The sequence below is a fragment of the Scyliorhinus torazame genome, chromosome 9 (assembly GCF_047496885.1).
Source record: "Scyliorhinus torazame isolate Kashiwa2021f chromosome 9, sScyTor2.1, whole genome shotgun sequence".
NCBI lineage: Eukaryota > Metazoa > Chordata > Chondrichthyes > Carcharhiniformes > Scyliorhinidae > Scyliorhinus > Scyliorhinus torazame.
The window spans coordinates 272,109,938-272,128,346 of record NC_092715.1 but is presented as its reverse complement, the minus strand read 5'-3'; the positions used below and the strand labels follow the sequence as shown (position 1 = coordinate 272,128,346).

General features: G+C 50.5%; 1 protein-coding gene across 8 annotated transcripts in view; it reads right to left on the bottom strand.

The window, feature by feature from the left end:
- cntln (centlein, centrosomal protein) overlaps positions 1-18,409 on the bottom strand; it is a 725,020-nt gene that overhangs the window by 46,069 nt on the left and 660,542 nt on the right. For all 8 annotated transcript variants that reach the window (XM_072517511.1, XM_072517513.1, XM_072517506.1 and 5 more), the window contains exon 26: positions 11,247-11,324. In XM_072517511.1, the coding sequence (XP_072373612.1) occupies positions 11,247-11,324 (78 nt within the window). The remainder of the gene's footprint in view (positions 1-11,246; positions 11,325-18,409) is intronic.

The window sequence follows — 18,409 nt, the reverse complement described above, 5'->3', positions numbered from 1 at the left end:
ACCGCTGTCCCAGGAGAACAGGGAACCCTGCACGCCGCTTACGCTCCCCAACCCCCCCCCCCGCGCCCCATGTATGACCCGCCGGCGCTACCACTTTGGGTCCCGACCACCGCTCTCCCCGGAGAAGAGGGAGTTCTGCGCGGCTCTAACGCCCCCCAAACCCCCCCTCGCGCCCCACGTATGAACCGCCGGCGCTACCAATTTGGGTCCCGACCACCGCTGTCCCCAGAGATGAGGGAGCCCCGCGCGTTCCTAACGCTCCCCAACCCCCCCCAGCGCCCCATGTGCGACCCGCAGGCTCAGCCATTTTGGGTCCCGGCCACCACGAGGGGAGGAAGGGCGCCGCCATCTTGGACCACCCCAGACCTGTACGATGCATGGGGGCGGCCATTTTGTCCACCCACGCCGCCATCTTGTGACCCCCCAGCCATGTGCGATGCATGGGGGCAGCCATTTTGTTCAACCCCGACGCCATCTTGGATGGCAACAACGGACCCCAGTGTCGACGGCTCCACTGGGTTCGAAGAAGACGCTCAACTACTACAACCACGTCTCGCTTCAATAACGTTGGAGCTCGGCCCCGGACACTCCAGACGACGACGACAACGGTGCTGATAAACGGGCACGAGACACCATGCCTAGTCGACTCCGGGAGCACGGAGAGCTTTATCCACCCCGACACGGTAAGACGCTGTTCTTTGACCACCCATCCCAGCGCACAAAAGATTTCCCTAGCTGCAGGATCCCACTCCGTACAGATCAAAGGCTTCTGCATAGTTACCCTAATGGTGCAGGGGAGGGAGTTCAAAAACTACAGGCTCTCCGTCCTTCCCCAACTCTGCGCCCCCACATTACTGGGATTAGACTTCCAGTGCAATCTGCAGAGCCTTACCTTCAAATTCGGCGGCCCAATACCCCCACTCACTATCTGCGGCCTCGCAACCCTCAAGGTGCAACCCCCGTCCTTGTTTGCAAACCTCACCCCGGATTGCAAACCCGTCGCCACTAGGAGCAGACGGTACAGCGCCCAGGACCGGACCTTCATTCGGTCCGAAGTCCAGCGGCTACTAAAGGAAGGCACAATCCAGGCCAGCAATAGTCCCTGGAGAGCCCAGGTGGTAGTAGTAAAGACAGGGGGGAAACAAAGGATGGTCATAGACTATAGCCAGACCATCAACAGGTACACACAACTAGACGCGTACCCTCTCCCCCGCATATCCGACATGGTCAATCGGATTGCCCAATATAAAGTCTTCTCCACCGTGGACCTCAAGTCCGCCTACCATCAGCTCCCCATCCGCTCAAGTGACCGCAAGTACACAGCCTTCGAGGCAGACGGGCGATTATACCATTTCCTAAGGGTCCCATTTGGCGTCACAAACGGGGTCTCGGTCTTCCAACGAGAGATGGACCGAATGGTTGATCAACATGGGTTGCGGGCCACATTCCCGTATCTCGACAATGTAACCATCTGCGGCCACGATCAGCAGGACCACGACGCCAACCTCCAAAAATTCCTCCAGACCGCTAAAGCCTTGAACCTCACGTACAACGAGGACAAGTGCGTTTTTAGCACTAACCGGCTAGCCATCCTGGGCTACGTAGTGCGCAATGGGATAATAGGCCCCGACCCCGAACGTATGCGCGCCCTCATGGAATTTCCCCTCCCGCACTGCTCAAAAGCCCTGAAACGCTGCCTGGGGTTCTTTTCATACTACGCCCAGTGGGTCCCCCAGTACGCAGACAAGGTCCGCCCCCTAATACAGACCACGACCTTCCCTCTGTCGACAGAGGCTTGCCAGGCCTTCAGCCGCATCAAAGCGGATATCGCAAATGTATCACGATGCGCGCCATCGACGAGTCCCTCCCCTTCCAGGTCGAGAGCGATGCCTCCGACGTAGCTCTAGCGGCCACCCTTAACCAAGCGGGCAGACCCGTGGCCTTTTTCTCCCGAACCCTCCACGCTTCAGAAATCCGCCACTCCTCAGAGGAAAAGGAAGCCCAAGCCATAGTGGAAGCAGGAGATTCACTCTCCTCACGGACCAACGGTCGGTAGCCTTCATGTTCGATAATGCACAGAGGGGCAAAATCAAAAGCTCTCCACCTTCAACTACGAGATCTTGTATCGTCCCGGAAAGCTGAACGAGCCGTCCGATGCCCTATCCCGCGGCACATGTGCCAACGCACAAATTAACCACCTCCAAACCCTCCACGAGGACCTCTGCCACCCGGGTGTCACTCGGTTTTACCACTTTATCAAGCCCCGCAACCTCCCATACTCCTTAGAGGAGGTCCGTACAGTCACAAGGAACTGCCACATCTGCGCAGAGTGCAAACCGCATTTTTTCAGGCCGGATGGTGCGCACCTGATTAAGGCTTCCCGCCCCTTTGAACGCCTTAGTCTGGATTTCAAAGGACCCCTCCCCTCCACCGACCGCAACATATACTTCCTTAATGTGGTGGACGAGTACTCCCGCTTCCCATTCGCCATCCCCTATTCTGACATGACCGCGGCCACAGTCATTAAAGCCCTGAACACCATATTCACACTGTTCGGTTGCCCCGCATACGTCCACAGCGACAGGGGGTCCTCTTTCATGAGTGACGAGCTGCGCCAGTTCCTGCTCAGCAACGGGATAGCCTCGAGCAGGACGACCAGCTACAACCCCCGGGGGAACGGGCAAGTAGAGAGGGAGAACGGCATGGTCTGGAAGACCGTCCTACTGGCCCTACGGTCCAGGGACCTCCCAGTTTCACGGTGGCAGGAGGTCCTTCCGGACGCCCTCCACTCCATCCGGTCACTACTGTGTACTAGCACTAACCAAACGCCTCATGAGCGCCTCCTTGTCTTCCCCAGGAAGTCCTCCTCTGGAACGTCGCTGCCGACCTGGCTGGCGGCCCCAGGACCCATCTTGCTCCGAAAGCACGTGCGGGCGCACAAGTCGGACCCGTTGGTCGAAAGGGTTCACCTCCTTCACGCGAACCCGCAGTACGCTTACGTGGAGTACCCCGACGGCCGACAGGACACGGTCTCTCTGCGAGATCTGGCGCCCGCCGGCAACACACACACACCCCCGACACCAATCACCCAACCCCCCCCCCCTTCCTGCCACCGCCGCACCCCGCGACCGCCCCCTTCCCAGGAGGATCAGTCCTCCTCCCAGGCCCGACCAGGAATGAAGCCCAAGCTGAAACCGTAAGGCTCCCGGAGAAGACAACACCGAAACAAGCACCACCACCACCACCGGGGCCGAGGCGATCGACACGGACGACCAGACCGCCCGACCGACTCGTGGCGTCGATCTAACAGTACAATGTGGACTTTGTGGACTTTTAACGAGAACATTTTGTCTTTTCCTGACGATTACTGTAAATAGTTTGAAACAAAAAAAAACCTTGTACATACTGTTATACCATGAGAAAGTTTTCCTCCCAGGACCAGCCTTGTAAACCCTTACCACCATGCGAAGCATCACCCCGCTTCATCACAAGGGGTGAATGTGGTAGTATGCATTAGGGGCCATGTGGGACTGTGAAGCCATGATGTCATTGGCTGACAGATCCCGGGTCCTGGTTGGACGTTGACCTCTAGCTCCGCCCTGAAGGCGGAGTATAAGTACCTGGAGTCCTCCCCCGCAGGCAGACTACTACCGAACTGCGGGGGAAACAGTCACGCTTAATAAAGCCTCATCGACTTCACTCTATTCGTCTCTCGGAGTCTTTGTGCGCTACACAGCATAAAGCCCCCGGCTTTAGCCGCGGATACGGCTGGAGAATTGCTGGGTCCGTGGCTGCGCATGGCAGCGGCCGCGCAGTGCAACATGGCGCCGGTCCCGCGCGGACTTGGCCTGTCAAATAATGCTCCCCTTTGGCCAGGCTCGCCGCCCCCAGACCATCCCCCACCAGTGCCCCCAGCCCCCACCAAAGCCCCCCCCCGCCCGCGGAATGGCTCCCACCCGACTGTGGCGGCGCTGGACTCAGACCGCAGCCACCACCTCGGGGTCACAAATATAAATAGCATGAGTGACCCACGCCGTCGGGAACCCGGCCCATCGGGGGGAGGGCCTCAGGTGACGTCCTCAGGCCGTCCACACGGCGTGCGACGTACTCTGCCAGTCTGCTGATTTGGAGGATGAGAAGCATCACAACAGCATCGCTGCCCTTCGGTGCAAACGGGGATTGTCCGGCCGATCGTCGAACTCGATTTCGGCATCGGAGACCGGAGAATCCCGCCCATTGTTTTCCAGAAAGCAGTGAGGCTGTACAAATGATAACTTCTAAAAGTGAGGAATGTGAGAGATGTAGACGGCCTTTTACACAGGGTGAACTATCAAAGAGACTGAACAGTATAACTGCTGGCACCCTCATTGGGAAGGAGGCTCGTTTTCCATCCAACACTCAAGCAGGTCAGTTCCATCTGTGATCTGAGCCACAGAGGCCTGTTCCATCGAACATTTACAGCCACGGCAGATTGCTGATATTCTTCTCTAATATACGCAGTTTTGTGCCATCGCTGAATCAGGAAGACACGTTTCCCCAGGCTTGGTCCCCAAGCGGCATTGTGTGGTAACTATTAACTGGATTTAAACTATAGAGTTGCTAAATTGGGTGTTGCTTGGGAAAACGGGTGTCTCAGTGGGTTCAGGGAATGTGGGTATATTTTGGGAACAAGAAGTAGAAGATAGAACATACAGTGCAGAAGGAGGCCATTCGGCCCATCGAGGTACCCACTTAAGCCCTCACTTCCCCCTATCCCCATAACCCAATAACCCCTCCTAACCTTTTTGGTCACTAAGGGCAATTTATCACGGCCAATCCACCTAACCTGCACTTCTTTGGACTGTGGGAGGAAACCGGAGCACCCGGAGGAAACCCACGCACACACGGGGAGAACGTGCAGACTCCGCAGACAGTGACCCAGCGGGGAATTGAACCTGGGACCCTGGCGCTGTGAAGCCACAGAACTATCCACTTGTGCTACCGTGCTGCCCTTCAGTAACTTCAGATCAAAACCGGGTGTTTAGATATTAATGTATATAAGTGTCATTATATAATGTACACGATATATTGATGTTTTCTTTTACTTTCACAAATTATCTTTATCAACTGTTTACACAATGACTGGTCTGGTTCCTCACTGGGTTGTACATTGTTCCTCACGTCATTCCAAACAATCACACACCACTGAGAACCAGTGTTTCAAGTTATCCTTTGGGGTTCTGAGACACTCTGATAGGCAGGGTAACACTCAAGCCAAAACATCTTGACTGACTAAAATTGGGAATGGGTGGAGGAGGGAAGACAGAGGGTGAGGGTATATGGGGTGAGTGTCGATGGGGTGAGGGTGGATGGGGTGAGTGTCGATGGGGTGAGGGTGGATGGGGTGAGGGTGGATGGGGCGAGGGTGGATGGGGCGAGGGTGGATGGGGTGAGGGTGGGTGGGGTGCGGGTGGATGGGGTGAGGGTGGATGGGGTGAGGGTGGATGGGGTGAGGGTATATGGGGTGAGTGTCGATGGGGTGAGGGTGGATGGGGTGAGGGTGGATGGGGCGAGGGTGGATGGGGCGAGGGTGGATGGGGTGAGGGTGGGTGGGGTGCGGGTGGATGGGGTGACGGTGGATGGGGCGAGGGTGGATGGGGTGAGGGTGGATGGGGTGAGGGTGGATGGGGTGAGGGTGGGTGGGGTGAGGGTGGGTGGGGTGCGGGTGGATGGGGTGAGGGTGGATGGGGTGAGCGTTGATGGGGTGAGTGTCGATGGGATGAGGGTGGATGGGGCGAGGGTGGATGGGGCGAGGGTGGATGGGGCGAGGGTGGATGGGGCGAGGGTGGATGGGGTGAGGGTGGATGGGGTGAGGGTGGGTGGGGTGCGGGTGGATGGGGTGAGGGTGGGTGGGGTGCGGGTGGATGGGGCGAGGGTGGATGGGGTGTGGGTGAATGGGGCGAGGGTGGATGGGGCGAGGGTGGATGGGGCGAGGGTGGATGGGGCGAGGGTGGATGGGGCGAGGGTGGATGGGGCGAGGGTGGATGGGGTGAGGGTGGATGGGGTGAGGGTGGATGGGGCGAGGGTGGATGGGGCGAGGGTGGATGGGGTGAGGGTGGATGGGCTGAGGGTGGATGGGGCGAGGGTGGATGGGGTGAGGGTTGATGGGGTGAGGGTGGATGGGGTGAGGGTGGATGGGGTGCGGGTGGATGGGGTGAGGGTGGATGGGGTGAGGGTGGATGGGGTGCGGGTGGATGGGGTGAGGGTGGATGGGGTGAGGGTGGGTGGGGTGCGGGTGGATGGGGTGCGGGTGGATGGGGTGAGGGTGGATGGGGTGAGGGTGGATGGGGTGAGGGTGGATGGGGTGCGGGTGGATGGGGTGAGGGTGGATGGGGTGAGGGTGGATGGGGTGAGGGTGGATGGGGTGAGGGTTGATGGGGTGAGGGTGGATGGGGTGAGGGTGGATGGGGTGAGGGTGGATGGGGTGAGGGTGGATGGGGTGAGGGTTGATGGGGTGAGGGTTGATGGGGTGAGGGTGGATGGGGTTTCCAGTTAACGGCGGAAAGGACAACTACACGATTTCAGGTTTTACGAGTCTTACCATAACAGACTAAAAGCACTGTTAAATAAACACTACTTTTTAGGCAAATTATACTTTAAAATACAGAACAGAACTTCCTTCTTTCATTATTTTTTTAAATAAATCTTTTTATTGGCATTTCCCATATTTATGAACAATTGTATATATACACATCACATTTGTCTCGCCCGCGCTAATTTCCTTTATTATACAGAGAGGTTTAGTTTGTCCTTCATTTAACTGACCCTACGTGCCTTTCATTGCCCTCTGGATCGGTCTATGGTTCCTCCCCATTCCCCGTTCACCACCCCCCCCTCCCCCCACCCCGCCCCCCCGGCTTCGGCTGTGCTTTTCTTTTATTTGCCGGACTGAATGGAATCTTCTCTCATGGTTTCCCCGCCTTCCTTCCGCACCCCCCCCCCCCCCCCCCCCACACCCCCCCTCCCTTTTGGTACCTCATCTATTTTGGTGTTTTGAAAAAAACATTCTTATTATTCCTTGTTGCTGGCCTCGAACAGGTTTTGGAACAGGCCGACGCACTGCCCCCCAGTATCCAGGAAGCTTCCTCTGACCCTCGGGTGGCGTACTTAATCTTCTCCAGGTGGAGAAATTCCGAGAGGTCTGCGAGCCAGGCTGCAGCTGTGGGTGGTGCTGCCGATCGCCAGCCGAGCAGGATTCTCCGGCGTGCGATTAGGGAAGCGAAAGCGAGGGCGTTGGCCCCCTTCCCCATGTGTAGCTCTGGCTGCTCCGATACCCCGAAGATTGGCACTATAGGGCATGGTTTCACCCTCACCCCCACAACCTTGGACATGGCCTCGGAGAAGGCTGTCCAGAACCCAGCAAATTTGGGACAAGCCCAAAACATGTGGGTGTGGATGGCCGGGCCCCACCGCTCACATTTGTCCTCCACCTCCGGGAAGAACCTGCTCATTCGGGTTCTGGTCAGGTACGCTCTGTGCACCACTTTGAGCTGCATTAGGCTGAGCCTTGCGCAGGAGGAGGTGGAGTTCACCCTGCTCAGTGCTTCGCTCCAGAGTCCCCATCCTACCTCTGTCCCCAGTTCGTCCTCCCATTTTTGTCTGGTCTCGTCCAGTGGAGTCCGGGTTCTGTCCAGTAGCTGTCCGTATATTTTCCCACATAACCCCCCCCTTCTTGCTGCTTGTGCGTATCAGGTCCTCTAGTAGTGTGCTTTCTGGTGCCCCGGGGTACCCGACTGTCTCTTTGCGGAGGAAGTGTTTTATTTGGAGGTGTCTCATTTCCTGTCCTTTTGCTAACCTCCACTTCCTCGTCAGTTCGTCAAGTGTTGCCAGTCTGTGCCATACTTAGAAGTCCCCGACCGTCAATGTGCCCCCGTCCCGCCTCCATCTTTTGAAGGTGGTATCCAACATGGCTGGGGGGAAATCTGTGATTGCCGCAGATGGGGGCCATAGGGGACATTTTGGTTATCCCGAAGTGCTGTCTCAACTGGGTCCACGTTTTCAGTGGCCGTTACCACTGGGCTCGTTGTGTACCTTGTTGAGGAGGATGGGAGTGCTGCTGTGGCCAGGGCCCGGAGGGTCGTTCCTTTACAGGATGCCTCCTCCATTTGTACCCAATCTGTGTCGGGTTCTTGTACCCATCCCCTCACTCTTTCTGCCGTTGCTGCCCAGTGGTAGTATTGTAGGTTTGGTAAGGCCAAGTCCCCTTTGATTTTCCTTCTTTGCAGTATCTGTTTGGGAATTCTCGGGTTCTTACCCCCCACACAATCGCCATGATTAGCCTGTCTATGTTTTGGAAAAAGGCCTTGGGGATGAAGATCGGAATGGATCTAAACAGGAAGAGGAACCTTGGCAGTACGTTCATCTTGATCGTCTGCACTCTCCCCGCCAGGGAGTGTGGGAGTGAGCCCCACCGTTGAAGGTCTCTTCTTACTTCCTCCACCAGGCTGGTCAGGTTCCACTTGTGGATCGGTGTCCAGTCTCTGGCTATCTGGATCCCCAGGTAGCGGAACCTGTTCTGGGCTGTTTTGAACGGGAGCCCCTCCAGCTCTCTCCCTCCCCCATTTGGGTTCACTAGGAATGCCTCGCTTTTGCCCAGGTTAAGTTTGTAGCCCGAGAAGGTTCCAAATTCTTTCAGTATTTGCAGTATTGCCTTCAGTCCCTCCTGTGGCTTCGAGACATGGAGGAGCAGGTCATCTGCATAGAGTGGGACTCGGTGCTCACTGTCTCTTCTCCAGATTCCCTTCCAGCTTTTCGCATCCCGCAGGGCTATTGCCAGGGGTTCAGTCGCTAGTGCGAACAAGACTGGGGACAGGGGGCAGCCCTGTCTTGTTCCTCTCTGCAGCTGGAAGTATTTAGAGCTGGTGGTGTTAGTTCGGACACTCGCTTTGGGAGCGTTGTACAGGAGCCTCACCCAGGCGGTGAATCCCGCTCCTAGCCCAAACCGTTCCAGTACCTCGAGGAGGTATTTCCATTCGACTCTGTCGAAGGCCTTTTCTGCGTCCAGGGAGATGATCACCTCTGGTGTTCTCCTACGCTCCAGGGAAAAAAGTCTCAGCCTATCCAGCATCTCCTTATAATTCAGACCATCCAGTCCTGGTAGCATTCTCGTAAATCTCTCCGGAACTCTTTCTAGTTTAACAATATCCTTCCTATAATAGGGTGACCAGAACTGAACACAGTAATCCATGTGTGGTCTTACCAATGTCTTGTACAACTTCAACAAGACATCCCAACTCCTGTATTAAATATTCTGACCAATGAAACCTAGCATGCTGAATGCCTTCTTCATCACCCTGTCCACCTGCGACTCCACCTTCAAGGAGCTATGAACCTGTACTCCTAGGTCTCTTTGTTCTGTAACTCTCCCCAACTCCCTACCATTAACTGAGTAGGTCCTGCCCTGATTTGATCTACCAAAATGCATCACCTCACATTTATCCAAATTAAACTCCATCTGCCATTCATCGGCCCACTGGCCCAATTGGTCAAGATCCTGTTGCAATCTTATATAACCTTCTTCACTGTCCATTATGCCACCAATCTTGGTGTCATCTGCAAACTTGCTAACCATGCCTCCTACATTTTCATCCAAATGCAGCACGGTAGCACAGTTGCTTCACAGTTCCAGGGTCCCAGGTTCGATTCCCTGCGTGGGTCACTGTCTGTGCGGGATCTGCACGTTCTCCCCGTGTGTGCGTGGGTTTCATCCGGTTGCTCCGGTTTCCTCCCACAGTCCAAAGAAGTGCAGGTTAGGTGGATTGGCCACGCTAAATTGCCCTCAGTGTCCAAAACAGGTTGGGTGAGGTTACTGGGTTATGGGGCTAGGGTGGAGGCGTGGGCTTAAGCAGGGTGCTCTTTCCAAGAGCCGGTGCAGACTTGATGGGCCGAATGGCTTCCTTCTGCACTGTAAATTCTATGATTCTCAAATCATTTATATATATAACAAATAACAGTGCCATTCAATTTCCCAGACTCAGTCCAAAGTCAGTCTTGGCTTCCATGTGTTTCCCCGTTCTTTCCCTTTTGCAACCTGGCAGCATTTAACCCAGAACTGTCCTTCATGGCGAGGGTTTTTCCTGGTGGTTCCCTCTCCAGTGCAAGCTTGGCAAATCTTCCAGCCTCTTTTCAAATCCTCAGGAATCTGGTCTTTTCAATCGGGGTGCACGCTCCCCCCACATACCTGCACAGTGAACCACACAGACCTTTGGCCTCTCAACACTCCCTCTCTTCCAGATCCTGGCAGAGTGCATCTGCCGGTGCCAGCAATATCTCAGAGACCTCTCCCAAAGCCCATCTCCATAGCAACATGAATTACAGAAAACACTGCTCTAAGAAAGTACATAAAATGATCTGCAGTGTTGCACTGATATTGCTGAATGACTTCCGAAACAATTGTGCATTTGTGCATTAGGATCTCATGTGCTGCAGAATGGAACAAAAACTACAGTACAAAGACAAGGTTTCAAAACCACATAATTCACAACTTGCATTTCTGGTTGCCTTCCTATCCCCGATGGCAGGGAAAGATCTGTACAGATCAATGAATGTAAAATCGCTTGGCTTGCCTGTGGTGAGCTTTGCTGCTCTGAAACACATCACTACCTTTGCCTCTGTATTCAGTTCTCTTTCTGTTGCCATTGGGGATAGACCTGTTTCTAGAGCTTTCTGTGTGGACCAGTTTGTTTGATGCAATAGACCTTTTGGAAGTAACAGCGTTGCCTCGTTTGATTTACCTTGCCATCACCCCGCTGTACTATCATGTTCTTATTCCCAAGCAGACTTGGCATTCTGAGAGCAAGTAGCAATGATCAAACCTATGTTTTAACTTCATAAAGTGTGGTTTTAATTTTGATAAATAATTCCGATCTTCCTCAGCTCCAAATTGGTTACATCAGTGAAATATCTGTACGTTGAAGTATTAGTTTAACTAAATGCGGCATGGAAGCCATTTCACATTAAAGACAATGAAAAACACTGCAGATGGGTCATTCAAAAACTGAACTGACAAATGGGACTGAAGTAATTTACTGCGTAAAGGAAAAGCATAAGAGTGATTTATAAATACTTTCAATTGAAGTAATTACCATTTGAATTTCTACAACTATTTTAATGTATTTCTTTTTCTCATATAGTAAACCTAGGCTTGCTTTCTTCTATATTTAGCCTATACAAAGCTACAAAATATTAACACACAAGATGCTCAGTACCTGGTCTTGCAGAATCCTCTGTATTTCAGCCAGCCAGCTCTCATCTTTCTCTAAAGCTTTATTACTTTTGTCTGCTTCCTACAGGTAAATAAAAGGTGACATGATGTTAAGAAGCTCCTTGTGCTTTATTAAAATAAGTTTTATTTGTTTAATTCATAGTTGAATAGAATTACATAACCCACATCACAGAATTAGGTCACTTAGCCCAGCGAGTTTATACTGCGTGAATTTCCTCCCATTCCATCTCCCACATTCCAGCCCTTCCTCGGCATATACGGCTGCTTTCCATTTGAATCTCAGCTATCTGCTTGAACCACTTCCTGTGGGAGCAAGCTATACATTCTAACCACTCCCGGTAAAGACATTTCTCCTTGATACTCTGTGGATTTATTTGTAACTTGAATGTAGCTGCAGTGCAGGAGATAGGGCAGGTCTAGTGCTATCTCGCTTGCAGGATTCCTTCTGTGGCCTGGGAAACCTGGCTGACGGGAGATAAAAATTTGGCAACTTTAAAAATGAAGGCAGGCATCTTCATTCTAATCTTGAAATGACCAAACCTGAGCAGATTGGTGCCTGCTCCTTGTCTTGCACCCATTCATACTGGGAACCACAGTTGTTTCAGGTTGTTTGTATTTTAATGTCATACGCAATGCCAACATTCCTGCTTTGGGGAGTTAAGGTTCAGCCCCTGCTCTCCACACCCACCCTGCCCACCCATTCCTAATTTTCAAAACCTCTGTCAGGTCACTTCCCTTTCCGAGAGGCGAATGCTGCAACATTTTCAACCTTTCCTCATACTGTAGCTGTAATATCTCAATTCTGATATCACCTTGTCAATGATTTTATGTGGAAAATAATGAAAGAATAATTGCTCACTTGAAAACCTGAAATTATATTACAATAAAAAAGTCACAACAGGAAATGAAAATGTGCTCACATTAAGCCGACTGATTATTGCTGAGCACATTACAGCAGTTATTTCACAAGTAAAAAGGTTTTGTGTGCTGTTTTACAGAAGGCTCCTTGCAAAAAATGATTTTTTTCCTCTTTTCTTGTCTTGGGATCTCACTGTGGGGCAGATGGTCAAGAGTGCTTATGCAATCATAATGCTCCATCTGTCTTTCACAGAGCTAAGGGAACCCAGTTCTCGAGCAGGTACACCTAAAGGGCAGTACTTACCACAGCACAAACATAATCAGCATTTCAATACTCGCCGTGAAGAAAATCCCCACAAGGTTGAGGAAAGGAACAGCGTGAGTGTCATGAGAATGTCGCTTTGAGAAATGGTTAGCTGCTCATGTTACTGCAGTGATGTCAGAGTGTGGGTGGAGCTGAGCTCTGGTTCTGCTTTTTAGTTTCACTTTGAGAAAAGCTTGGGTGTGTCTGTCTGTTTGGTTCCGATTTTTAGTGTGTTGCAGCTGAAGTCAGAAACAGCAGCTGTACTGTTGAGCTCTCTGCCATGAAGGACTGTCTCATAATCATTTGGTGAATTCAGAATTATAAATGTTTTCAGTATTGAATGTAAACTCTGATGTGCTTCTGTTTAAAGGTTTGTTAAGTCTTTTGGGTGTAAAAGGACAGCATACAGGTTACTTAGTGTTGTGTTCTTTGGGGGTTATCTTTGAATTAATGGTTGCTAAGATATTCACTGTTTGTTTTAAAAAGGTGACCTTGAGTTCATAGAATAAACATTGTTTTGCTGTTTTAAAAAATACTGGTCCATTTCTGCTGTACCATACCTGTAGAGTGAGCCGTGTGCTCCCCATACCACAACAACAGTGAGATACAGATCCTCATTGATCAGATAATGGCTATAGATGAGGAGCCGGCAGAGGAACAATGTGCTGCACACTGTTTGTGGATGTATATGTAACAGTAGAAAGTGGTATGGTTAGAAAGGACTAGTAGTTGTCTGATTTCAAACAACCATTCAGCACGTAACAATACGCGTAGAATGGTTCTGACCAGGAGAGAGGGGATGAACTGGCTCCCCCTCTATTCAACGTCCACAGTTCATCACAACAAAGGTTTCAGATTCGTTTTGCCGAGGATATGCCTTTTCCGAATCAGGCTGTATTTAACTATTTAAGCTGTGAGCAATGAGGAGACAATCAAACCAGGTTTTCTCAAGTCAAGGAAAGATCAGATTTTTTAACCACTAAACCAGAGAAAAATAATAGAAATACAGGGCAGAATTCTCCAAACACAATGGCAAGTGTCAGGTTCAGTCAGAAACCCGGCATGTTTCCCCCCAGAGAAACAGGCAGCTTTCCTCACGAGATCTTCCAGGGGCTGCAATGGCCTCCGAGACCCCTGGTGTGGTCATCACGTCTGGTCTCCATTTGTGGAGACCAGTAATGATTCCCATTGGCACCATGTCACGTCGGTGGGTACATGATTCGGCATTAAGCCAATTTTGAATATTAAAATCCATCTCTCAGGGCGAGAAGCTGAATCTCCCCTGCTGGGAGGGCCCAGAAACATCACAACTGTTTGCTGCCCAGACCTCTCCCGGAATTCTTCTTACAGTGAGATTGCGCCGGGCACAACACTACCGGAAAATCGGCCCCAGTGTCAAGCATTTTGCTCTCATGAAGTCACCTGGATACACACACGCACACAGACACACACACATATAGACACTCATACACACAAATATACAGACACACAGGTACACACATATACAGACCACATAAATACACACACATATACAGACACTCATACACACACATATACAGACACACAGATATACAGACACATAGACACACACATATACAGACACACAGATACACAGACACACATATATGGACACACACATACAGACACACACACATACAGACACACTCACACATATGTATATATATATATATATATGCAGGCATACACATATACAGACACACACATATATGTATAGATACACACACATATACTGAGCGCTGCTCCTTCCTCAGGTGAATGAAGAGGTATTTCCAGAAACATACATATAGACAGATTCAAAGATGCCAGACAATGCTTGGAATGCGAGCATTAGCACGTGAGAACACCACCCACCAGGTACACGGTACATACTCGTGCGACTCGGCCAACGTTGTCTACCTCATACGCTGCAGGAAAGGATGTCCCGAAGCGTGGTACATTGGCGAGACCATGCAGATGCTGCGACAACGAATGAACGGACATCGCGCGACAATCACCAGGCAGGAATGTTCCCTTCCAGTCGGGGAACATTTCAGCAGTCAAGGGCATTCAGCCTCTGATCTCCGGGTAAGCGTTCTCCAAGGCGGCCTTCAGGACGCGCGACAATGCAAAATCGCCGAGCAGAAACTTATAGCCAAGTTCCGCACACATGAGTGCGGCCTCAACCGGGACCTGGGATTCATGTCGCATTACATTTATCCCCCACCATCTGGCCTGCAAAATCCTACCAACTGTCCTGGCTTGACACAATTCACACCTCTTTAACCTGGGGTTACCCCATCTCTGGATCTGCAAAGATTTATCACCTGCTAATGCTCGCATTCCAAGCATTGTCTGGCATCTTTGAATTTGTCTATACATATGTTTCTGGAACATACCTCTTCATTCACCTGAGGAAGGGGCAGTGCTCCGAAAGCTAGTGACATCGAAACAAACCTGTTGGACTTTAACCTGGTGTTGTAAGACTTCTTACTGTGCTCACCCCAGTCCAACGCCGGCATCTCCACATCATCACATATACAGACACACACATACAGACACACACACACACATACAGACACACACACATACAGACACACACACACACATACAGACACACACACATACAGACACACACGCATACAGTTACATGCCCTTTGATTGTCCTTGAGGTATCAATTTTAAATGTGGCCAATTTAGGTTAGCTGGTTTCTTGGACATGGTGATTTGGAGAAGATGTTTCAATTATTACAAGATCTTGTTTCACTGGTAGGTCGAACCAGCGACATGACTATTCCAAAAGAGAAAGAGGGAGAGAAAATTAACCTCTTCAAGCTTGTTTCCTCTGCTGAAGACTTTCTGGAAACGCTGCCTGCATCATTTGCAATCTCTCTCTAGTGGCGGGGCAGCCTTGCCTTGAAATACTTCACCCATTGTGTATTACCCAGAGGTTTTGGGTGGGTCTGTCTGTGGCAGCCATTGTTTCAGATTCAGTACTTTGCATTTTTAATCTGCTCCTTAGACAGTTCTGAGTTTCTATGAGTGCCTGGAGTACAGAAATGTTTTTCCTTCACACTCCGCTGGAGGTGATTTGTTGGTTTCTCACCTTCACCTTGGAATGTGGCTTTGCATTTTAAGCAGTCGGCCCTGTTTCCATTCAATTTGCAAAAGTTCCAGTCAGCTGAAAGTTGAAAAATCATATTTTAAAAAATAAAGTGGCAAAGTCCCGTGACAGAATATGCTGTAGTAACCTCAACATTGGTGATAGCCTTCTGCCTCATAAGATGAAGGTCTGCAACATGGTGGTCAGCTCTGTCTTAAGCAATGGCTGGTGTGGTTCAGGAAGCCCACTCTGACTGGACAGTCTCTGCATTAGCAGCAGAGGAAGACAGTGTGCTGAGAAGGTGCATGATTCTCTGGCCTGTGTTTTTGCTGGATCCTTTTCTTGACCAATTGAGCAGTTTGTTTTCCCTTGTCCAAACACTATAGAGCAGTGCGCTGAGGACCCTGGCTTCGGAGACTCACAGTTTGCTGTTCTCAGTCAGGTTGCTGTTGTTTCAAGCTCTCTTACTCAATTTGGACATAACAGCTGCAGCTTTTGTGAGGTGTGTGTGTCGATTGCAGCATCAAGTGACAGATTGTTGGTGACTGTGGAGCCTGGATATGTGAAGCTATCAACAACCTCCAGTGTCACATTATCAGTGCTGGTAGATAGCGATATGGCAAATCCTGCCAATGACATTTGTCTTTCTAATGCTGATGGTCAAACAAAACTCTCTACAGCACGAGAGAGTCTGTCCATTTGTCGCTGAAGGTGTTCCTCATTGTGGAATATTATCGTCAGTGTAGAGTAAATCTCTGATGAGGACTTTTCAAAAGATTACAGGATGTGGGCTTCGCTGGCTAGGCCAGCATTTGTTGCCCATCCCTAGTTGTCATTGAGAAAGTGGTGGTGAGTTGCCTTCTTGAACCGCTGCAGTCCCTGGGGTTTGGTACACTTAGTGCACCTTTGTCTTGGATCTCAGGAGAACAAGAACAAACAGTTGTCTGTCAGTTCTGGTATCTCAGTAAGCATCCTCTGGTATCTCAGTAAGCATCCTCTGGTATCTCAGTAAGCATCCTCTGGTATCTCAGTAAGCATCCTCTGGTATCTCAGTAAGCATCCTCTGGTATCTCAGTAAGCATCCTCTGGTATATCAGTAAGCATCCTCTGGTATCTCAGTAAGCATCCTCTGGTATCTCAGTAAGCATCCTCTGGTATCTCAGTAAGCATCCTCTGGTATCTCAGTAAGCATCCTCTGGTATATCAGTAGGCATTCTCTGGTATCTCAGTAAGCATCCTCTGGTATCTCAGTAAGTATCCTCTGGTATATCAGTAGGCATTCTCTGGTATCTCAGTAAGCATCCTCTGCAGATTACTTGAAGGTAAATGACAGCAGCAAAGAGAAGATGCCACAACAGTGTTGGTCCCTGAACCAAACCCTGTTTGACCCCAAAGGGCTCCAATGTTGCCCCAGCTGAGCTGAACTTACATAGAAACATAGAAAATAGAGGCAGGAGGAGGCCATTCGGCCCTTCGAGCCTGCTCCACCATTCATTATGATCATGGCTGATCATCAGTTCAATACCCTGATCCCGCCTTCCCCCATATCCCTCGATCCCTTTTGCCCCAAGAGCTATATCTAATTCCTTCTTGAAATTACAACATTTTGACCTCGACTACTTTCTGTGGGAGTGAATTCCACAGATTCACCGCTCTCTGGGTGAAGAAATTTCTCCTCACCTCAGTCCTAAAAAGGTTCACCCCTTATCCTCAAACTATGACACCTAGTTCTGGACTCCCCCACCATCGGGAACATTATTTCTGAATCTACCCTGTCTAATCCTGTTAGAATTTGTAAGTATCTATGAGATCCCCTCTCACTCTTCTAAACTCCAATGAATATAATCCTAACCGATTTAGTCTCTCCTCATATGACAGTCCAGCCATCCCAGGAATCAAACAACCAATCAATCAGGAATCATTACACAAGCTTCAACAGACTGCCTCTGTTCAAATGGTCACATGCCTTGGTGAGATTGTTGAAGGCAATGTATAATGGTCTCCACTCTTTACAGCATTTCTCGCACAGCCACCGGACTGTGAAGATGATGTCAGTTGCAGATCTTCCAATTGTGAAACCACACTGGGATTTGGGGTAGATGTGTTCAGCCAGGATCTGCAATCTGAAAGGGGTAACGCAGGCAAACATTTTATCAATGGTGCTCTTCAGGGAGATGCCTGTACAGGGTCATTATTTTTGCCTCAAGCATAACCTGTGCCCCCTACCATCAGCAGAGATAGAGGGGTTTGTGTAGATACTGCGGGAATGCCGATTTCCCTTGCTCTCTGAGTTCAGGCAGTATAACATCAGCTTTGTCCATGGCTAGCGAGTCAGTCATTTTGCTAAGCTTCTCCATTCTGGGTTTGATATCCAGCTCTTCCATGGCAGGCAGGCTCTCCAAGGTATCTCGAGCATCCTTGATAACAGAGTTCTCCTGAGAGTACAATTCAAGGTAGTGTTCCACTCATTTCTCTAACGTTTATTGGAGACAGGAATAACCTTTTCAATGGAGCCTTTTTCTTTGCTGATGGATCTGTTGCCTTTTCGATCCCTTCATAAAGTCCGAGTCATTCTGTGTCAAAGGATATCTGGATATTATGGCAAAGTTGTAACCAGTAATCATTGGCTCATGTCCCAGCAGTCTAGTGGACTTTATTTTGAGTGACTCTTATTGCATTCCGAGTTTTCTCGCTCGGATTCCTTATGTAATTAATGAGAGCGGACCACTTGGCTTCAATGACAGGGTTCCATCACAGTGATGCTCACCAGGGTGTGAATTATATCACAGTCAGCACTGTGATAGCAATGTGTGCTGTTCAGGCAGTCACATCTGGTGATGGTCAGATCCAGCTAGGTGCTATTACCCGGATCTTAGATGTCACC